General features: G+C 30.3%; 1 protein-coding gene and 1 pseudogene across 1 annotated transcript; both read right to left on the reverse strand.

Annotated features, from left to right (window-relative positions):
• Positions 1-1,195: 1,195 nt before the first annotated feature.
• LOC148281397 (uncharacterized) lies at positions 1,196-11,401 on the reverse strand. Its single transcript, XM_088226747.1, has 2 exons — positions 11,331-11,401; positions 1,196-2,433 (listed from the first exon to the last, which is right to left on the reverse strand). The coding sequence occupies exons 1-2, from the start codon at positions 11,346-11,348 to the stop codon at positions 1,819-1,821; spliced, it is 633 nt and encodes a 210-aa protein (XP_088082873.1). The 5' UTR covers positions 11,349-11,401; the 3' UTR covers positions 1,196-1,818.
• Positions 11,402-12,367: 966 nt separating this feature from the next.
• On the reverse strand, positions 12,368-13,381 carry LOC148281398 (uncharacterized; annotated as a pseudogene).
• Between the last annotated feature and the right edge of the window lie 11,534 nt (positions 13,382-24,915).

The following is a 24,915-nucleotide window of genomic DNA, read 5'->3' on the forward strand; positions in this document are numbered from 1 at the left end:
TGTATTTAATAAAGGGGTATTTAGGTTTATTATTAATAAAATAAAATAAACAAAAACAACTTTGTTTTTAACAACTTATTTTTATTTTTTCAACCAACTGGTTTCAAAGCTACATGAGTTTTTTTATCGAGGCTCACTTAAGTTACAAATCTTATCCCATTTTGTTTTTAACACTGATTACTAAATATTATTGAATAAACGAACATCAAGCATATGGAGCTAAAAGTGTTAATCAAATCTTTTTGCCGTGTTGCTTTTGTAAAGATGTGAACTGTAATGTGAGATGGATACGATCTACAGGAGTAGACCATAGGAAATATTGTTTATCGCTTTTTTAATTTCTAAGATTTTGTAATAATATAATAATGATAATAAAGACGCTTAGTTAAAATATCTTTGTGTTGAAAATAAAATATAAAATTAGGCAACATAAAAAACTTAGAACATCGATTTATAATAAGAAAAGAATTATAAATAATCAAATAAACAATATTTCCTATAGTCTACTCCTGTTGATCGTATCCATCTCACATTACAATTTCCGTCTTTTCAAGAGCAACATTACAAAAAGACTTGATTTATTAGCTCAATATGTTCGATGTATTCAATAATATTTAGTAATCACTGCTAAAAATAAAATAGGATAAGATTAATTGGTTAAGAATGCCTTGATAAAGAAGCTAATGTAGCTTTGAAACCGGTTGATAGGAAAATAAAAATATGTGATTACGAACGAAGTTTTATATTTATTTTATTGTAGTGAATAACTACAAAGTTAGTGCTTCAAATATAAATTTGATAAATATTTATTAATCATATTGTTACACTAGTAAGTATATTCACCATTCTGCCTATATTTGAACACCTATATTCCTTCAATTCTTTCATCTATTGATGTTTGTGAAGTTGAACACAGTTTGTAAAGTGGCCACTTAAACCAGCCATTGACAGGTCATAAGCCCTGTAGATGCCTAGACTTCTATATTACCTTTTCTTAAATGTTCTTCATCTCTGTTGTAATATGTTAATATAAACAGCTCCCCAGGGAGTTGAATCCAGTCCTTGTCTACAAAAATTTGGACAAACTCAAAATATTGTTGAAGTATATTTAAGTTAATCGGTAATTTTATTACATGTACAAATAAAAAACAAATAATAATCATCTGTTAAATAAATATGTAAAATAATAGAGCTATTTTTAAACATGTGTTTTATTATAATAAAGTATAAAACGTTACAACGAATCAACAAATAACAACAAAAATATGTGGACAAAGTTTCACATAACACTACTTTCTAGAAGAATAGAAAAGGAAGGAAACGTGAGCAGATGATAGAAAGTACAAGAAGTCGAAAGTACATTCAATTCTAAGAAAAATGTTTTGTACATTTGATCATTTCGGACCATCAAAAACTGATTTCAATATCTTATTCTACGTGTTTATAATCACAGATAATTGAGGTGAACTAAATTTATGAATAGTTATTCTAAAAGAATTGAAAATGGCATAACGTTTCGTCTTTTTTGGGTGATTCTGTTTAAGTTAGATTCGGCTACCGTTGCAAGTACCATTTTTAGGGTAAACTGCAGACAGACAGACGGGATCATCAAAAAAAGACGATACATATCGATAAGAACGACCGTAAAAATTGACATTATTGTGTTTTGTATAATGCCAAAATTAGGAATCCAGAACTATCAAAGATCGCGTGTTTTTCTAGAGAATTGTAAAGTTAGAAAGGCGAAAGAGAAGAAATGACTTTGAAGAAATATTAGGCACAGAAAATGATGATTTGACGGTGATTTTAATAGTCGGTCTAGTGTCCGTGACCCTTGGATGAATGATAAATTGTTTTGATATAAGGGATTCTGATTGGATACGGTTTGTCAACATGGACAATAACGTGCTTCTCTACTTTGTATGGTACTCTTTTTTCTACTGGATAATGCACAGCCTTTTCAACTGGATAGGGAATGATCTTCTCAATGGGGATGGAAATTTCATGAACTTGGGGTACAGGTACTGGTTTGTTCACTGGAACATGGATGGGGTATGGATGAGAAATAGGAACGATGATTGGATGAGGAACATTGATATTGACCGGCTTGTGGATGGGGATTTGAACTTGCTTATACACTGGTACAATGTTCGGTTTGACAACTTCTACATGTTCACTAATCGGGTATGATTCCTGGTGTTCGTATCCACCTCCGAAGTCGGATCCTCCATAGCCCGCGTCTCCTCCGAAGTTTGACCCCCCGAAGGACGAGTAGTCTGACCCGCTCTCATCAAAATGCGATGCCTGTGGGCTTTGGTCCTGGGGGTAGTAGAGTTGTTGCTGGTACCCCTCAGACGGCTGCCACTGGGAATACTCAGAAGGCATGGCCGATGATGAAAGGAGTTGCAGAAACCCAACGGAGAAGAACGCCAACTAAAATTTTTAAAAAAGGGTAAGAGTGGGTGGAAATAGATAATGAAATTATTATTCAAACAAACAAACCATCACGCCGTTTCCCCGTAGAGGTAGGCAGAGAGGATAGAACGCCATATCACTTTATCCTGGCATACAGACCTCGCTTTCTCTACAGTCATACATCTTCTCATGCACGCACGCCGATTATTCCTACTTTTGACATGTCACTATTGTATAATGCCATTATTTCAATATGAGCGCGAATCTTTTTTTATTTATTTTTATTTTTATTATTAATAAAACATATAATTCATATGGTACATATTATACTCCCAGAAGTTAGTAAAAAAACTCATTTGGGACCGTATATATAAATAAAACATTTTTGTCACAAAACATAATATCATACATAGTCAATACATCCGAAATAGTAAGAAAACATTATGTATATAAGAAACATACAACACAGTACTATACACCATCTATATAAATTACATAATTAACTATCACTATCAAAAAGATTTAAGGAATATTTTTTAATTGCGACACCTTTTGGATTTTTGATTCGACTTTTCGTGTTTTAGCTCATTGGGCAGTTTATTAAATTCGGAATGGCCAATATTTTCCAGAGACCTTTTGCTGAACTACGAATCTGGTTTTGAATTTTGAGAGTAAGAGCTCGAGAAAAATATCAGGCGATTCGATTTAGGCGGTGATTCTATTTTATAACCAACATTGATGTCCAAGAATGAACGCTGCAGCCTCCTTTTACGAGCGTTTTTAAAAAGGAGCGATGGATGTGGCTTAGGCAGATTTTTGCAGATCTTTAAACCTGCGGGCTCCCGCCGTCCTAGAAGGCCATCGATGACGATCTTTTGGCTTTATTCGGTATAACTAAGAGGCTTGGGATTGACGCAAGAAGATATGAGAGTACTGGCTGGCAAAAGGGTCTTCTGCAAGCGTCTGGAGATGTCCATATGCTCCACCTAGGAGCGTATATGGAAAAAAAACGAAATCTTAAGATTATCTAGGAAAAACGTGCTAGATGGATTGGACACATAGTGCGTCACGAAGGTCTCCTACATGAGAATGAAACCAGAGAGGGGGTAGAAAGCAGAGAAAGAGAGAGACAGTAAGAAATACAAATAATACAATTTAACGAATTAATTTTTACTGCAATGTTTTATAGTCCTTGTTTTTTTTTATTTTTATTCCAGTAAAATGGCTACATTGCAGAGCCAATTCTATTACATAAAACAAAATTTTATATTTGAAGCACTTATGGTGGTCTTAGCATATCCCGCCATCGCTCGAACAGCGGTGAATGGATCCACCTTGCAGTGGCTAGGAGAAGCGCGTTATCAGAGCTGTTCAGGCGTTCCCATAGGTTTTATCACATGGCCCGTGAAAAGTAATACTGATCATATCGCCTTCGATAAGAGTACCAATGCAGTGCCCTATGTATCAACAGATGCGGGTAAGGGAACGATGATGATGATGTAGTCAAAGCATCTAGACAAAATAATATAATACGCATAATATCAGTTCATTTTTACCCTCGCGAGATAAAATACCAAAGTCAAAGGAAATTCAATAAAGGCTCTTCTTATTGAATGAATTTAGTTGAATAACGAAGTTATCTTGTAGTCTTTTTTCTCCAAAGGCTTCCATTGAATTGCGAAGATTTTTTGGCAAAAGTAAATACGGAATCTTATAAAGATAACGAATTTTTCCTCGTGTTATTAAAACGTGTTTTCCCCGAAATGGAAACTTTAAATTTCGTCGAAATTTTAATATCAGTTTACGAACATTCCTTGAATATATTTTTTTAATTAATATTTTAACATTAATAATAATAATAATCAAAGTTTATTAACAAAAATAACAATTACTTTATCTACTACATAAACCCTTAGGTAATAGATTTCTCTGGATCATGTCTAGTCTGCCTAACTAGGTACAACCTGTTTTAAGGCAGACATTTTTATGCAAAAATAAACATAAACATTACTACCCACTCGTTAATTTACTATACAGTTATAAAATATTTATTTATTACTTAAGAGTGTATCTTGAGTAAATTATCCAATTTTTTTCGACCTAAACCCAGTAACCAATTTTTTACAAATTTATTCAATTGAATCCGGGTCATGGTTATGCAATGTTGGGGGGTAACATATTAAATATTTTGGGGCCCAGAAACCTGAAATTTCTTTGCCCGAATTCAGAGTTTGTGATAGATCCCATGACCTATCCTCTAGTTTGACTTCTGGTAGTGTGAGAGTGTTCCTTTTGGAATTTGATAAAATAATTGACTTTCACAAATATTATTATTCTAAAAATATATAATTGTCTTTTATCTAAGATCTCAAATTCCTCAAATAACTTGACGCCGGGATACCTAAAGGGCTTTTTTAAAATTATTTTAATGATTGAATAGTTAAAGTATATTTATAAACAGGGTTCAATTTTACTCCCTAGGGAGTTATTAAGATTTAAATTTATAGCAACAGTGAAGGAAAACATTTTTGGAAATGGAATATGGTAGAACATTTTTTGTTGATGTAAACAGCAGTTTGAAAATTTAAAAAAATATTTTCAGTCATTGCGTAGTAGGTTCAATAATTTATCCAGATAAATCTCACCGATATCAAAAAACGATTATACTATTTTATTTCAGATAAGTCACCAGTTGGAATGGTTGAGGAAATGTGGATGTTTAAAAATATGCAGAACGGTGAATTGCCACTTGAACCCGCCAATGACAAATCATAGTCCCGTAAATATCTAAATCTCTTTATAATTTGTCAACAATAATTAATAATTAATAATAAATAAATTAACAATAATTAATCAACAATAATTAAAAAAATTCTCTCGCCTGACTATAAATATAAAAATCTTCTTGACTATGTATATAAAAATCTATAAAAATCTTTGCACTATAAATCATGCGGAGTTGTTATAATAAGCAAACTAATAAAACCCATTGACTTTAACCAGGGGTACTATTCCTTACACTTCAATAAACCTGATTTTTAGAAATCTAACGGTTTTTTTTCTTTTTTAAGATATTTTGACAGTGAAAAATATTTTAACAAAATTAAGATCTGTTTTTTTTTACAAATATAACGTATTTTTTCAAAAACACCGTATTTCATTCTGAAATATAAATCATATGTTTAATGTGAGTGGATAATTATTAATAAATTCGTATCCTGCGTGTATAACAAAATTATCCCGTAAAAAATCATTATATTTTCTGGTGGTTTTTTTTTTATTCAAATATTTTATTTTAAACAAACGTATTATTATACAATAAAGATACCCAAAATACATGACACCAATAGTGTTCGTGACAAGATCACCAAGCCCATTTATTTGGCTTATCGGTAAAGACCCATCTAAAAAATCGCATATAATTGCAGTATTTAACTTAAATATAATAAGATAGAATAAAGATTTTATAATAATCGAGCCCATTGCAGATAAAGCGAACCAAACGAAAAATGATCAAACTTTTGCGTTTAAAGTTTTAACTGTATGAGCTTTTTACCTATTCTTTTAACTAAACTGTTTTATTTTTTATTAACACTAATGAACCAGGAAAAAAGGTTTCACGATTATACTGATGACATACATATTATGTCTGTTAGTTCGCTTCATATTTCAATGGGCTCAATTATGATCTTGAGTCCATTACCAATTAACAAAAAATATATTGTAAAAAAAAAAATACGTATTTAGTTTTATTCCACTTTTATTTATAAATGTTTACCAGTGACCGGGCTTCGTCGTGACCGACATCGTCAGACTGGTGGGAGACTAAACGAATTTCTATGTTATAACTCACGAGTGCAAGCAGGGGTTGTAAATCATGATTTTATATAATATGGAAATAAAAGATTTTAAATTAAAATCATTTAAGTATAAGGTAATAACAATTATATGAATATAAGTTTTGTTTGAATGTATATAATATAAAACTGGTGTAAATTATATTATTGTCGGGGACGATGTCGGTCACGATAAAACCCAGTAACTGGTAAAAATTTATAAATAAAAGTGGAATAAAACTATATACGTATTTTTATTTTTATAATTAAAAATGCAGTTCCACCAAGAATTCTCAGTAAAAAAACCCCAAAAAATATATCATATTTTTGTTGTTTTATGAGCTGAATAATAAGACTTTTAATTTAATTGTAGGTACATCTATTGGTAAAAAAAATACGCAACAAAGATTTAGGTAACAAAATACTTTTTAATAAAAAAGGTATCTACGTAGGATCAAACACTTTTTAGTTTTTTAATATAATAAAAGGAGTGATATTTCGTCACTTAAAAAATTGAAAAAATTTCGTATGAATTGTGTACCTACTAGAATCTTTATAAAATTTAACGAATTTCGTTTTCCCTTTTTTCATTATTGGAAAGGGACGTTTCTGTTTATATTATATCCGGACTGTGGTCTAATGTTAACGCGTTTGCCTATTACGCGTAAGATTTCGGGTTCGATTCCCGGGAGGGTTGATAATGAACGTAATATTGATTCAAAAATACTATAATATCTTGTTCTTTGGCGATTTTGAAAAAAAGTAGTAATTTTTTATTTTGTCAAAAAAGCCCAATAATTCTGGGTACGAACTGAACTTATATTTTTTTATTGCTTTTTTTATCAAAGGGAAATGGTGTTGCCAACAAAACTTATCTACGTCATAGTATAATTGTCAATTGTAGTACTAAGAATTCTTATACTGCGCCTAGATTAAATTGAAAAAGATGAATAACTTATTTATTGTGTGTGCAGATAATTGGTAGAATTCCATAATATAATTTAGTAAGGTATCCAAATAAAATACTTTTTTTGGATTTAATTCGACTTTTTTTTAAATATATGGATCGCGTTCGTCTTGTTAGGACATTTTCCATCAGACTTAAATATTTACATAAAGTGTTCAATGTCCTGGATGAACATATTAGGTTCTCCAAAACGAAAGCCATTTTCAAGAGAAGTGTACAAGTCTGGATTTCGTCTAAGGGAAAAGACCATTTCAAGAGACTGCTACGAGCTTTTGCATAGATTTATATATTATTATGCGTGTTGTCCAGATGCCCTTTAGAATATATGTATGTTAATGTAATTATATTTAATTTTTGCTATTATTTAATTATGTACGTGTTTCCACTTTCCATTACGTTGTATCCCAACTCAACACAGGGCCCTTGGCCTCATTGAGTTTGGGATACGATAAAAATTGTATTTTTTGTAATATGTATGTATTTGTATGAATATATAAATAAATAATTAAATAAATAAATAAATAAAGTATCCTTAAATACTAAGGATAATTGTTATTTTAAGATGTAGATGTATAATAGTGCTAATTATTTATGGGGGTATAAATACCTGTATATGGGGGTATTAAAACAACTATTGGGGATTTTTATATAAACTAAAAAAACTAAGGTAATTTAAAATCAATTATGGTATGCTGAGTGCATTGTATTAGGTACGTTATGGGTATATTGGGAAAGCTTTTCAATTATTTAAAATATTTGTTGGGTTAAAGCTTTAAAGTTGATTTAATAATTCGATTTTATTATTGATCAAATATACAAAGGTTTATTTTCAAAAATAGTTAAAACTCTACATTGGTGTTTTACGGAATTATGAATTAAATAAAATAAATGTTTAAATTCTGTCATTTTCATGTGTTTTGAATGAGACACTGTTACATTATAAATAAATATACAATAATGTAGTGCGTAAATATAGGTTTCATTATATAACTAAGATTTATGTCCAACATCAAGTAAGGTTTAATAAAATGCACTCAGAATACCATAATTGAATTTTAATTACTTTACTTTTCTTGGTCTATATAAAAATTTTCACCTGTTAAATACCCTAAGCTATTAATACTTTTATACACCTTCATTATTTAACAACAATTATTGCAAGTATATAATTTATCATAGAAATAAAAGACGAGTGATCCACAAATTCGGTATATAAGGATACTTTGTTAATATTTAAGTCAGTTTAATAATGTCTTAACAAGATGAAACGCGTCACGTATATAAAAAAAAAAAAAAAAAAAATGTTTTTAAGTTTTTTTTTCTTATGTATTCATATTTAAAACTACATAAACTCTTATAAATAAACAAATACAACAGTGTAAGTCACTCTCCAAGCACAAGAGTTAGTCTGTTTTTTTGGAGAGTTACAGTCATAACCTTTACTAGATGTGTAAAAGTAGATGTGGATAGAATTTTTTTTAAAACTTGTATCTTTTATGAAATTTATTAAAAAAAAATTTAAAAAAATGGATAAACAATAAATATCGATATTAATATACTTAAAACAATCTACACAATTTTGCATTTTAGTTTTAGATTAATTGACTGTAAAACAAATATATATTTTTTCAAATCTAAAGTTCCCTTAGTTGTTGAAAGGACTATAATTAGTAAAATGCAACGTTTTAAAAAATAATTTGAAAAATATAAATTTGGTAGAAAATGAACACAAAATATTAAATAAAAAATGAACTCGTTTAAAAATATATCAAAAAATCTAGTGAAATTGTTTAATTTTGGATACGTTGCCAAATTTTAGTTAAATAACTTTGAAATGAGTGGTGTTAATTGCGTGATTATGGAATGACTCTTTTGCTGACTTGTACGAAAGGCGTCGGTAGAGTTAAGAAATTTATGAAAATAATAATGATGGCAATCTATATTGATGTTGTTCAATTTATATTCAATACTGTTAACTGATTTTTTTAAACTAGATTTTACAAGTGAATCAACCGTTTTATTACTGTTCATGTGATTGCACTTTGGTCATGAAGAGTAATGACAATATCCGACATAAGTCCTGCATTTAATTTGCCAAGCGCTCAGTGAAAGGAGCAATGAAAGCAGTAGTGTTCAATAAATTTTAAATTAATTTAAAGCTGTTCGATTTTTTAACAATTCTTTTTTTTAGTATGAGTGAAACTGACAGGAAGGTCTTCGGTCTTTCAAGTGGTTTTTGGGTATGTGGAGAGAGTGCTTTCACTGGAATTTCCCACATTTCCAAGACTGGCACGCTACGCGTATAACGTATTATCTTGCCTTTAGAATGTAACTGTTGTTCTTATGCGGTGCCCTTTGAACCATTTGTTGCGGATAAGTGAAGGTAAAGGTGATTTTTTATGACGCAACATTCGTTCTTTTACTTTGATTTGAAAAAGAAAAAAAAATTCTTCATTATCTTAATTCTTCAAAGACTGTGTTAAACGTTTTTTTAAATACTACTCCTACTGCCATTACGCCATTTTCCCGTAGGGGTCGGCAGAGAGAATTGACGGCATCACACGTCTATTCTGGCATACATTTTGAAATTATTCCACATTCATACTTCTTGTCATACACGCCCTTTTGTTCTGTCTGCTGTCGACATGACCAGACTTAATATTTTGATTTATCTGATCATGCCACGCCTTCCTTGATCATCCTCGTACCAATTTTTTTTTTTTTTTTTCATCATATATACTTTCTTTACCATTCTTTCGCTATCCATTCGTTCTACAAGATAAAACTATCTCAGAAACACTTTCTTAATCTTATTAATTTCTCGCCTGATTTTATCATTTTTTACGCATACATTGATTTCCCTCTCATTTTAAAATACAGGTATTCAAAAACAATTTTTTAACACATCGATACTAAAATTCAAAACAGCCACAAATCAAACACCCCGAAATTTCGGTTCAAAAATGCAAAAATAAGATTTAAATCGGTCATATTTTTCTATATGAAAAAGACTTACATGAATTTAGCATTATAAATTACCTAAATCGCACAGCAGCCATTTTGGCATTTTGCGTTTTGGTTGCCAACTTCAGAGCAAAATCGCAATCTTGTCAGGATTTGGGACCAGAAATGTGATGTTTTACATTTTTGGGTGATAGCACGTAATAAAATTGATACAGCTTTAAAAAACGCATCTAAATATATTAAAAGCATAAATATAAAAAGTAAAATTATTTTTTAAAAAGCAAAAACTCGTGTCAAAAACTTTGATTGACTCTATTGAAAAAAGACATATTTCGATTTGTACTTATTTTGAATTTAAGAACCGATTTAATTTCTTGATATCGTCGGTAACACGGCAATACCACGTAACTATAAACGGAAATTTTCGTCTGGGGTTCTGAAAAACCTTTCTGTTGATATATTACTTACGATTTTAATCAAAAAAAATATAACGAAAGTATCAGAAAAACTGTCATTGTTCAGAGTAAAAATAGCCATTATTTAAAACTAACGGCTCTTAGTCCCTATAACAAATTTATTTCAGTAAAACATTTTCGTGAAAAAAAACCTGGTTACGTGGTATTACAGTATCACCGACGATATGCTATGTATTTTATAATCTATTTTCAGAAATTCAAAAAAATGTTAATGAAAAATGTAAAAATATTTTTTTAAAGTATATTTTTGTGTCTTCGGCGCGGGTAACCCCAGTGAGGTTACATAATTTTTATTATTAATTATAGTTAGTAAGACAAAAAATATGAATAAATAAAAAAAAATAACTAAGGCCTATTATAGCAAAAAAAAAATTTGATAATGAGAACATGTTACATTATTTTTTTTACACTACAACAGACTAGAATGCCCGATTACAGTGGTCAATTACATCACGGAACACCCAGGCTTGAAAAAAATCACATCTTATTTTTTGTGTTCTCAACGGGAATCGAACCCGGAGCCTTCAAAATATGGCTACGTTGTTTAAAAAAAGTTAAGGGCTTAAAATCCAAAAACATTGCTTTTCACTTTACGGGTTGATTTAAGAGTAAACGTTTGAATTCTACGTTATTTTTGCACTATCACTTTTGCGAAATTCGAAAGTCACTTACAAAGCTAAAGGTTCTCATCTTGTATGGAAGTGTCACTATTTCGGTAGTTGCCTCACTAAACACCAAACTCAAATGATACTTCTTCATCAGATTCTTTCTCTTTTATACTCTACTTGATTGGGGCTTGAATCTTTCACCGTTCAAAAACCAAATTAAAACAAATCCAGACAACAGAGTCGGGACGGTTGAGTGACTGCATTTTGTATGATATGTAATAATATCGTACCAAAAACGTCGAACATATCATTTATTTTCGATCCATCTGATATCACGCGTTTTTGTATAATCATAAATGGTTATTCGGTTCAATGTTATTGTATAATCATTGTTTTTTAATGATTTTATTCACCTGTGCATAGCTGATTAAGAATGGAATTATAATTACAGATTTTCCAATGTTTTCCAAGCAAAATATCTGGAAATATATTTAACAATCTCTCATTCGAAAATGTTGAGGTACGGTACTAATGTAGAGTAGCCGGCGCCACATTCAACAGTATGAATACTGTCTAGAGATCGGATATTAACTCGGTGAAAACCAAATGCCACCTTTATAACGCCTGCATAACACCTATTCTCCTCTATGGATGCGAATCATGGCACCTCACTAGAGCCCAAAACAGCGAAATTCTGAGTTTTGAGAATAGGTGTCAAAGAAGAATTTCTCGTGTGCGGGTGGGTGGTTTGACTTGTGAGGAATGGAGTTTTTTTTTCTTTTGATTTGAAACAAAATACATATATGTATGTACTTCGATTACTGACATATTCAGGGGAAGGATAAACAAAAAAAAAGTACAAAATAAAAAATTTCTTGGGCTGTTTATTAAATTTAAATTTTTTTTTACTACTTTTTCGCCAATTTTCTCCCCATAAAAGTAATTTATTTACGCGATATCTTAAAAAATTTAGGTATATCCTAAATTTCAGCCAGATTGATGAATAACTTTTTGAGCTAAAACACGAGCAGTTTTTGAAAATGCTGTTTTGAGATAATCGCGTTTAGAGTTTAAAAGCGATAAAACTATTAGTTTAGTGACTTACCGAGCAATCAGCAACTTCAAGCGCATACCCTTCAGCTTTTTCGAAAGCTGGTTATCTTCTACTTGTTTTTGGGCTGTACGATCTGCTTTTGTCGCAGAAAGACTCATTCAGTTTTGCCTAACTACTCGTACCTCATCGGAGTTTTCGGCGAAAACTTTGGAGTTGGTGCCAATAATTATACTAAGCATACTTATTACTCTCAGAATGGAGGTAGATTTTTCATTAAATATCCCAGCAGAAATGCAAACTGAAATTTCAATGACTTTTAGTCCAGAATGCAGATGCTTTGAAAACTTTCGGTAGCATTTTGGATATAGCCACCCAAGCATCTTTCAAGTAAATCATCCTTGGATAAATCATTATAAATTGGTAGGAGATTCTGTTTTATCTCGTCACTAAGTAAAGAAGTAAGATCTTCGAGTTTTGGATCTTTTTTCAAAGCGATAAATTTCTCTTCCTTGCACCAGCTTTCGGCTCCAATCGGGCAGTTTTTATGATTCGGCTCTTCTTTTGTTGAAAAAATATGATAATAAGTAGCCATAATTTCATTTTTTATAATTTCATCACTATTTACATTCTTCTGAATACTCAAACCATAATATTTTGAGATCTTTTAAAAACTTTATCCGTCAACTTGCCTCTTCTCAAAGGTCTTTTTCCTTTTCTTACGTTTCGGAGTTTGGAGCCTATTCTGTTCTCTACGTGACCAATACATTCACTTTTTATAACAGTCAACTCATCACCATTAGGATTCAATTCTAGAATGGCCTTGAAAGTTTTTGAATCCTCATCACCTATATAATTTCAAGGCAATTTTGTCTTCGGATATCTAAAACATTTCTTTCATAGTATCAACCTCCATTTTTCCCGAGGAACCCTCGCGGTTCTTTGTGCATTCCTTCGTGATACTCAAACCATTTACTATATTCTTCAGTATGAGTCACATTTTTTCAGGATGTACAACCTTGGCAATAACTGCTTTTTACAACTAAATTAATCACTTTGCCAGAGTAGAAGAGCGTCAGGCAGGACTTAGTGTTGAAGATGGCAGCGGAGGTAGAATAGTCAACGATGGCATCTTAAGCCCTAGTTACCAAGATGGTTGTCTCGGCGTCAGGTGGCAACCGGCCGTAAAACACAAACCAAGCAAATCTCCTACTCCGACCTGTAGATTGAGGATTAGGAGAGCTGACCCCAAGTAAATGGGGCATACATCCAGAAGGAAAAAGTAATTGGTTTATTATACGTCATTGTATTTGGTCATCTACATTTCAGTTGTAATTATATAATATTTGAAGTTAATGGGGTTACATGCAAACTTACTCGCATTAAAAACATAATGTCAAATTCGTTATATGTCATACGGGCCACGTGAAAATTTATTCCATAAAGTGAACATTTATTTCACTGTCAGATCATATAACATTTAACTGACTTTCATTGTGATAAGACGTACGCAGATAAATTTTATAATTTAAATTAATGAATCAACAAGGATAGTTCTAGCAAGTGCAATAATGCTTCACAAAAATCGCACTTTTCCCTCTTTCCAATTGTTTCAAGAAGCTAAACTTTTAGATCTAAGACAAATATATTGTTTTCAATGTTTAAAATATATATTTAAGAACCAAAATTTATTTACAAGTAATTCAAATAGATCAAGTCAAAGAAGGAATCGTGTGTTAGAAATACCATATTGTAAAACGAGGCTCGCACAGAGACATGCATATTTTGTAGGCCCAAATTTTTTTAATTCTTTTTTACTGATAATATTTCATTGATTCCAAACTTTCAAAATTTTCCTTCTTTTAAAAAACATGCACTATCCTGGATTCAAACTAAAGATATGAACTCTTTTTTTCTATGATTTATTTTGTTGCTCTTTAATAATAAGGAATATTTTTGTGTTTTTTTTTTTATATTTTTTATTTCCTTTTTTACTTACTATAAAAAAAACCATATTCTCTTTTACAGAATATTTTATTTTTTCTTTCTTATGGATATACAAAAATATTATAACTGTCCATTATTTATTATAGGAGCAAAAATTCATTAACATTTTCTTGTATACCCACGAACAGGCCAATCCTTTGTGGGATTTTTGTTTACTATTTTTCTATTAATATGTATTTCATTGATATGTAATTATGCTTTATTTTTTTAATACTCTATTTTATTATTATGTTTATTGTAAAAATCAAAAAAAAAAATAAATGAAAAAAAAAAAAAAACAGGGAACAATCACATAAGTCAACTTTTTTAATTACGTTTTTACTCAATTTTATTGAATATCTGTCTACCGGTTTCGAGACGTACCCGTCTCTTCATCGGGACACCAATTAAACCAACATGCATAACTCACCATAGTTTTTGCACAAAAATATAAAACCATCGCTACATACATTTTAATAAGCACATGCACTGATTTAGACCAACATGCGCTGATTAGATTATGAAAATATTTTATGTTGATTGAAAAATAGTTGAGAAACGGAGAGGGGATGGAAGGAGGAGCTTGAGTTTAAAAGGTTTAGGGTGACCATTACAATGGAACGATTCATTAAGAAATCTTTTTAAAGAAATAAACATTATGACGGTATATAGTCAGCATGTTTATGAGAATATTATGTATGTGCGTCAAAATATATCTCTCTTTCAAAAAAATAGCGATTAACATTATTACAATACTAGAAATTAATAATCCCGAAATTAAAGCTAACTAAGGTAAGCACATCGTTTGTGGGGCACTGCGTACGCTTCTACAATAGAATACCCGATTTTTCTCTGAAATTCAAAATTTTTAGAAAAGGCGTACTTCTAAAAAAAGTCTATTATAGCCCAGAAATTGTTAGAGGCATTTCATATCGAGTCCCTGTCCGTAGAACTCGTCAATCTGTACTCTTCGACATTCCTAACTCAATGACTAATTATTTAAAAAATAGCACTCTACGAAGAATACAGATTACCTTTAATGACAGTTTTAGTGACATCGACATACTACATTGTAAATACCATATTTTTATCAGATCAGTTAAAGACATTTTAAATTTATCTCCTGCTTGACTTTTAACTTTTCATTTGATTTTTTATTTTGTCTTTCAATTTTAACTTTTTAATTTTAATTCTTAATTTTAATTTTTAATTTAAACTTTTAACTTAATTTTAATTTAAACTTTTCATTTTAATTTTTACTTTTACTTTTAATTTTAAACATTTGAGTAGCTTTACAATGTCTTCTCCTTTTTATGAACTTTTCATGTTAAATTTTTATTTTTACTTTTTTAGAATTAAATTATTTTTCCCCTCTCCTCCTGCATTCATTAGTGTGAAATCTGTAATTGGTCTTACTTTTTTTAAATAGTTCTTTTGTACCTTGTTTTATATAAAGACTGTATGATATCATTAATAAATAAATAAATAAATAAATGAGTACATGGAAAACAGCAGTATATGGAACTGCCTATATTATTTTATTTGCGTTAATTTATTTAATTATTTTTAGAATGTGTAGTTATTTATTGAAACCTGACTATCTCTTTGTGTTATTTTGTTAATCTATTTGTATATTGACTTTCAATAGACGTAAATTATATCTACATTTAAGAGAAATTAAAAAAATATATTTTTTGAAAATAAGAACATCGTATAACAGATTAGATAAAATTGAGAGTAAAATATTAAACTCTAATAATATTGTGATAAAGATGATGTTTTTTTGTATTTGGACTGGAACAGAACGTCATTAACTTTATTTCTTAATTTTATAAATACTTTTGATGACAAAATGAAATTTACCTTGGAATCCCAAAAAGACAATAAATAAAATTTTCTAGATTTGACATTAACGAACATCAATAATCAAATAAATTTTAATATTTTCCGAAAAGCAACTTACACGAATATTGTCATTGATATCTCATCCAACCACCCTACTTCCCAAAAACATTCCGCGTTCAATTTAATTTTGCATCGTTCAATAAATGTTCCTTTTTTAAACTTAACTTCAAAAAAGAACTTTGTTTTTCATTAAAAATTGGTAATAATAATGAATATACCATTGATTTAATAAATACTATTTTAAATATAAAACTAAAAAAAAACTCAATCAAACAATTTTTATATCCTGTCTACAGTTATTATAATAATACTTATATTTTTAGTAAACGGAGAAGAATTATTTACGTAAATATTCCACAAACAATCTTAATTTTTATCAAATAATATCAAACCTGCTTTTTATATAAATAACAGTATTGTTAAATTATTGCTTCGTAATAAAGATGAAAATAGTTTATTAAATAATTCAGGTGTTTACTAATTAAAATACATTTCTTGTCTTTCTTTTTACGTTGGAAGAACATCAAGTAATTTTGATATTGGTGTTAAAAAACATTTGAGATGTCTTTACCATAACAATTTCTCCGAGTTCGCAAATCACTTAATTAATTTTTATTATGACTTTTAAAAAAATACAGGAGTTAAAATCTTACATACAAATAATAAAAGGTTAAAAGTCCATATTAAGGAAATATTTCCCACTAGGAAAATTTAAAAAAATAATGTTCTGTTGATCAATAGTCAAATAACCTTTTAATATAGCCCGTTATACGATGTTCAAATAAAAACTCGTTCAGCAACACAAATTAACTGTATTGTCCCATTTGTATCAACCGCCTTTGGTAAAAAACAATACAATGTAATTGCTCCAAAAATATTTAATGATTTATTGCCAAATATAAAAGACTCAAAATGTAAAACAAATTTTAAAATAAAAATAACTGCACATATAAATAGTGTAGCGAGAGATTTTTTTAAAAAAATATATGTAAATCAATAAACGTAGTACTTTATATAATCGGTACACATATTATTTATATTTTTATGTATTTCATTGCTTTATTTTTGTTTTATTATATATTAGACTATATTATTTATCCAACATTATTTTTTGGTATGTGTATTTTTGTACATACACAAATCTGGATTACTCCCACTCAACCCAGCCAATGACAGGTCATAAGCCCTGTAAGCGCTCGAATATCGATAATCCTGAATTTGAAAAAATTCTACCTCATCTCTGTAGGAATATTGATAAAAAAAAATATATTATTTATGTTTAAGTAACATGTATTCTTTATATTTGTATAATAATGATTTTTTATTTTTTACATTTGATTAGCTAGGCATTTATAATTAAGTGGTTTAAGTTTTTCTTTTTTATGTTATTGTTTGATTAGTATAGGACTTCTTACGCTCTAAAGATAAAAAATCTCCATCTTAGAACAGGCTGTGCCATGTTAGATGGAGACTATCATAAACAGAGAATACTCTGTTTTCAATTTACATTAATTGGTTTTATATAGATTCCCTGTTATTAAGTATGTATATTATTTTTTTGCAATAAATTTATGAATAAACAATAAATAATAATAAATAATAAATAATACATAATAATAAATAATAATAAATAATGATCAATTCAAAAGCTCCCCCTTCCATCTCCTCTCCTTTTCACAACTATTTCTCAAACAACATAAAATATTTTCATTATCTTATAAGTGCATGTTTGTCCGATTATTTAAATGCATGTATATTTTTGTGTAACAACTATAGTGAAGGTGTGTAGTGGGTTTTACATGTTGGTTTGATTGGTTTCCTAACGAAGAAACGGGTACGTTTCGAAACCGGTAGACAAAGAAAAGTCGGTAAGGGGTTATATACAAATATTTAATAACATTTATTAAAATCTTTGACCACAAACTTAATGTTTTATGTTCCCACATGTTCCAAAACTCGTAAGTCAAATAACTTTATTAAGGATAATATTATCATTGTACTTTATTACACAAAATAAATTTAGTACCTAGTTATCGGCTACGAAAAAAGTTTTCTCGAAGAAGAACCTTTTCTAACTTAATGCCTGAAACGACGTAAAACTGTAGAATTATCCCCTTCATATGTATTCCCGGTGGTTATTAGCTATAATCAAATTCCTATAAGTTTAGAGAAAAAAATTGACATTGTTTCAATTCGCGAACCGTATACTCGTATAATGCATTTCTGAATCGACTCCATGTTCTCGGCAATAACTATTCCGACATTGCTGATATTTTTCACTTAAAGTATAGCTTATATAAATCAACTCTATTTAATCATTTCAAAAATAATGAATTGTAATTTACATTTTTAGATTATAGTGGTTTCCATGTTTACTTTTGTATTTTGTTTGTCGGCCTCGTGGTGTAGTGGTCAGCGCGTTAACCTGCCATGCAAGAGGTCTCGGGTTCGATTCCCGACGTGGTTGATGTGAAATATTTATTTGAATGGGTGTTTTCACACTAGAATATTTTATAGTCCCTGGACTGGTACCTGAAGCGTAAGACTGATCATCTTACCTTCATGCAACAAAAATGATCAAGATATGCTGCGATTGGAGTACCAATGCAGTGCCCTATGCACCATTAGGTGCGGAAAGGGAACGATGATGATGATGTGTACCATATTTACGTGTATACTTATTTTTTAAATTACTTTAATTGTCATTATTACTACTGTTTTTTTAATTATTTTTTTTTGAGACCAAAGAATTTTATTGTATTTAATATACTTATGTTTTGCACCTTTTAAAGAAAAATACATTGAAATTCTTTTCCTTTTAAAATTTTATCTGCACACATTGTTTAAATATTGTTTTATCTCTAAATATGCTCTTTATACAAAACTGCTGCGTTATATATATAGATAGTATTTATGTAAAATAATACTTTTATATTTATTTTTTAAGTTTTTCGCATTATATTGAAATGTTTATATTATTTTTAATATGTATCTTTTTAAAATAAAAGGCACTGGGTGCCGTGTATATTAATAAATAAATAAATAAATTTTAGATTTGATTCCTGCTACAAAAAACGGTCTCCTAAAAAAAATACATTTTGACTTATGTGATACTTATAGATATATAATGTATACTACTGTGTTTTATGTTTCCAATATTATGTTTTCTTACTATTTTAAGATTGTATCAACTAATATTATGTATTGTCACAAAAATATTTTCTTTTTATGTAACTAACTAACTAACTAACTAACTAACCATCACGCCATTTCCCCAGAGGGGTAGGCAGAGAGGATAGAACGCCACACCACTCTGTCCTGGCACACTTCCTTTGCTTCCTTCACATTCATACATCTTCTCATGCACGCACGTCGATTATTCCGACTTTTCACATGACCACTTTCAAGAATTTGTTGTACTTGATCATGCCATGTCTTTCTCGGCCTTCCTCGACTTCTACAACCAGACGCATTCGCATCATAAATCTTTTTAGCCGTTCTTTCATCATTCATTCGCTCCACATGACCGAACCATCGCAAAAGACCTGTATTAATTTTTTCGATAATGCTTAACTCAGCCTTGCATTCTGCTCTAATTTCGACATTAGGGCACCTATCATACATTGTTTTTCCGCACATTCGCCTGAGGGATCGCATTTCAACAGCATTCAGTCTACTTTCGTCCCTTTTTTCCAACTCCATGCTTCGCTTCCATACATTAGGGTTGGTACCAGAACTCCATTATGAACTGTACCGTCTTTTTATGTACCGTCCCAAATGAGTTTTTTTTAAACTCCTGGGAGTAAAATATTTTGTTCATATATGTTTTATTTGTATATTTTTTTTTAAAGTCGGGATATGAAAATTTATAATTGTGTATAAATAAATATTTTACTTAAATATATGCGTTATCTTTATTTTTATTATAATTAAAAAAATAATTTTTTTTTTACCTAAGTATGTCAATTACTAAAATCCCAAAGTTTTAATAAAGAAAAATGTGTAAAACAACTGTGTAATACGAGTATGAATAGATATATTGTTATTATGTTTTGTTTTTTATATATGATAATTGTAGCTGTTGGTTATCCGAATACAGAATTTCAAAAAAATATTATTTTATAATTTTGTAATAGAACACGGTTATGTTAAATGAATTTATGTTTGTGTTTGTGTTAATGTTTATAAACGGCAATTGTGCCGTGTACACACTAATACATAATTAATAAATAAATAAATATAATTAAATTAAAAACGTTCGAATTTTTTTCCATAAAAGTTTTGTGCTTCCATTTGCATTAGCTCATTGGTAGTGCATAGCATAATCATTAAACGATGCAAGGCCGAAACTAGAAATTCTTCCAACAATACAATGATTATTCAAGAAAATATTTAAATGCATCCACGAGTTTTAGGCACGTTTTTTAGCGAATGGCTTTTTAATTAGTTGAAAATGCACGAATAATTTGCATAGTCTCCGAAATAATTATTTCCAACCCGTTAGGAAGACGTTGTTGCCTATTTATTGTGTTGTGTTGTGTCGTTTTTTTTATTAGCAATGAAACATACATTTCTAAAAATAAATATCACAATTTTAACTAAATAAAAAGGAGTAGCACTCGTAAATCAATGCTTTATTTTTTTGTCTTTTTGAAAATATATTTAACAATATTATTCTTTCATCCAGGTTATGTGCTGTTCTGTTTTTAGGCACATAATAAATGTACACGGTATGGTCAACTTTAGTTGTAATATATATTACAAAGCGCAAATATGTGACCACTATTCAAAAGTAGATATATTTTTGATAATATGTATTACATTAACATTTTTAGTAATATCACAAGTTGTGTATGATTAGTTATTTTATACCATGTATAATTTTTATGTGGCAACATTTACAATAACAATATTATGTGGAAGCCTCTAATTGGACTTTATGATATGTATTTATAATATAATTGTATCTTATAAATTAATAAATGACTGTAAGCTTTCCAATGAAATAAAATGAAATTTTATTTGTGTTCGGCTTTACAAATATTTAATTTGTTTTTTATTGTCAGCCTCGTAGTGTAATGTTCGACGCGTTTGCCTACCATGCAAGAGGTCGAGGGTTCGATTCCCGACATGGTTGATATGCAATATTGATTTAAAAGGGTGATTCCACACTAGAATATTTCATATTCCCTGGACTGGTATCTGAAGCGTAACACTGATCACCTTACCTTCATTTTACAAAAATTTCAAGATACGCTGCGATTGGTGTACCAATCCAGTGCCCTATGCAACATTCGGTGCGGAAAGGGAATGATGATGATGAGGTGAATGTAGGTGAATATCACACGCAACTACACTGGCTCAGTATCAGGCATATAAGATGCATTTACATTATATCACTTCTTCACAATATTTTAAATAATCCCACTTCGCCTGTTTATCTGAGAGATCTCATCCAACCTTTATCACAACACGGTCTATCTCTTCGTTCTAGTAACGAGAGAACCCTTTTAATACCCTTTCATCGCTCTAATTTTCTTGCTTCCTTTTTCACAGTTGTAGCTGTTCGATTGTGGAATGATCTACCTACTAATATTAGAGACGCCCCTTTTTTATTTACATTTAAGCCAAGATTGAAATGTCACTATCTAAATAATTAAGTTGTTCCTATATCCTTCTCCTTTCCTTCCCACCCCCTCTCCCCTCTTCATATTATAGTGTTAATTTTTTTATTTTGTTAATCTTTGTTTTTAATTTTGCATAAAATCGTCTGATTCAATATGTTCATGTTTTTTCAATTGTTCAATTTTCTCAAATTGAACGGTTCGGGTAGATAGGTAGAAATTGCCTTAAGGCAATTTGCCTGCCCTTATATGTATATAAATTGTATATGTGTATAAAGTGTTAAATAAATAAATTATTATTTTATTTTTTATATGTGTTTAAAAAAAATAATTCAACTTTATGTATATTTACCTATTTTATACGCTCACGCATATAATCAGGATCTCGTTCAAGGCGTACGGAAGTCAAACGTTAATGTTCTTTGACGCTGCTCGGTAGAGTTACTCAACCAGACAGCGTCAGAAGACACTAGTTCATTCCTTCCTCGCACCTTGAACGTAGACCCCGACTATACGTGGTAATGTTTTTTTTTATTAATATTAATTATCAAACACGTCAAACAGTTCTTAATACCACAAAATATCTGGAAAATTCATCTCATCTGATACTGAGATTTACGACATTCGCCCTTTTAGATCCAAGCCACAGATATATTGAATTGTTTGTCAACAATATTTAAGGTTTGTCTAAATTTTTGTCGATATCGATTGAATTCACCCCTCAGGGAGTTATAATGATTAACGTATTAAATCTTCCTTTACTTTTTACGGTGCTGTGTAGTCATTACACATGCACAAAATGAGAGTTTTGAAATCGAAAAAATTGAATATTCATAGGCAATCCTTTAATTATTTATAGTTGAAGTCAAAAGTAATAATATTTCAAATCTAATTGCTAAAAACATGAAAAAAACATCAACTCATCTTCGCGACGAGAACGAAAGAACCACCCATGAAGAAATTTGGAGAGCTACAATTAGCGTCTGGCAAAAGACTGGCAACTTTGTAGTTCGCGCGTATGACGCGCGAAATCGCCTCTCACGCTCCCAAATATACATGTAATATCAAAAGTGAGACGTAAAGAGAGTGTGTGAGACAATTGTATTCTCTGTTCTCTTTTACAGCATTCACCGCGACATGCGACACATAGGAAATCTTTTTATTCTAAACTTTTTCTGTTTCTAAAAAAAATTGAATATTCATAGGCAATTCCTTTAATTATTTATAGTTGAAGTCAAAAGTAATAATATATCAAATCTAATTGCTAAAAACATGAAAAAAACATCAACTCATGTTCGCGACGAGAACGAAAGAACCACCCATGAAGAAATTTGAAGAGCTACTAATTAGCGTCTGGCAAAAGACTGGCAACTTTGTAGTTCGCGCGTATGACGCGCGAAATCGCCTCTCACGCTCCTAAATATACATGTAATATCAAGAGTGAGACGTAAAGAGTGTGTGAGACAATTGTATTATCTGTTCTCTTTTACAGTATTCGCCGCGACATGCGACACATAGGAAATCTTTTTATTCTATACTTTTTCTGCTTCTAATAAGTAATAATTATTAAATTAAAGAAATATTTCAACCGGTACGTAAATGTATAACGGAGGAATACTGAAAATCTCAACCCATAGTTTATTATATTTGTACAATTATATATATTCAAGTTATTATACGTAATGTGTTATAGCTACACATCACTGGGAAGGGATAGTTAAAACAGAGGTGAAAAACATTTCTAAAGAAAAAAATATGAAAGTCTATACTTATGCTTATACCTATGGCATTTACATGGCTTATGACCTGTCATTGGCTAATTTAAGTGGCCGCTTTCACACTGTGAAACACTCACATTCTGCCTGTGTTTAAACAGCCCCCACAATACATCACATACAAATAATATAATCACTAGATCCTCAACACATAAATAACTTAAACAATTACAAACTCAAACCACTTTCGGACAAAGGGATTTTGAGTATTATTCAATTAAAATCTATAACCTACTTCCACTATCTATTAAAGCAATCAGTAAAGAGAAAATGTTTAAAAAGGCTATAAAAAAATGGATAGTGGAGCTAGGTAGAATTAAAATGGATTGTCTCATACGCCCATACCAATGCTGAATCAACTGCTCCACAACTGTATAGCTTATGTTAGGTTTTTGTTGTTTTCATTGTGTGTTTTGTAATATAAATAACATAGATGTACATAAATACCTTGTTTTTAAAACTGTCTGAATATTCGTTAATTATGTTTGTTTTTTAAGTTCGTCTTCTTTGTTTATTCTCAAATGTAATTTAAAAAAAACCAAATTGTTAAGTGTCCTCGGCACGGGAAACCCCAGTGAGGTCACATTATTTTTATTATTAATTATAGTTTGTAAGCGAAAAATATGAATAAATAAATAAAATAAAAATAAATCTCACCCGCGTCAATACAGATTTCAGATCTTCAACTTCACAAAAATCAACTAACGGGAGAACGATGCTAGTCAGAAGGCAACTATCAACAGGAAAATTTGCTTGTTGAATGAGAAAGTTAGTGGTTTATTTAAAAAAAAAATTGTTTGTTAATATAATATTAAATGTTTCAATTTTTATGCATCGTATTATCAGCGCTACGATTTTTCAAAGTTTTGTATTTCTGAAACAACTCCGCGTGTAACGTCAGAGGTTCATTTCCGCTTATTCTCATTCAGTTCTTCCAATTGGTCCAGAAACGACAAGCAGACCGGAAATCTTCCATGGCTCAGATCAAAGGTGGATTAATATGAATTTTCCGTACATGTTCAAGAAACTTTGCGTTACAATTTACTAGCCCCGCCACACTATGCTCATTGCGCTGCTCATGCTCATGCTCCTCGCGCTGCTGCCATCTCGCCTGATGTTGCCCTCTCCGCCCACACACTGCTCTACTCGCGCAATTAATCGCGACGTTCCGCACTTGTCATTTGTATTTCTATACAATGGACAATGAAACTGTGACAGCGTGTGCGCCATGCATCATATCAATGTATATTAAGAGGGAATAATGAAATATTTCTATATTTTTTTTAATATTTTTTATTTCCTTTTGTA

This window comes from Micrasema longulum, unplaced genomic scaffold (genome assembly GCF_059751315.1).
Source record: "Micrasema longulum isolate JH-2025_06_02 unplaced genomic scaffold, ASM5975131v1 h1tg000468l, whole genome shotgun sequence".
Lineage (NCBI taxonomy): Eukaryota > Metazoa > Arthropoda > Insecta > Trichoptera > Brachycentridae > Micrasema > Micrasema longulum.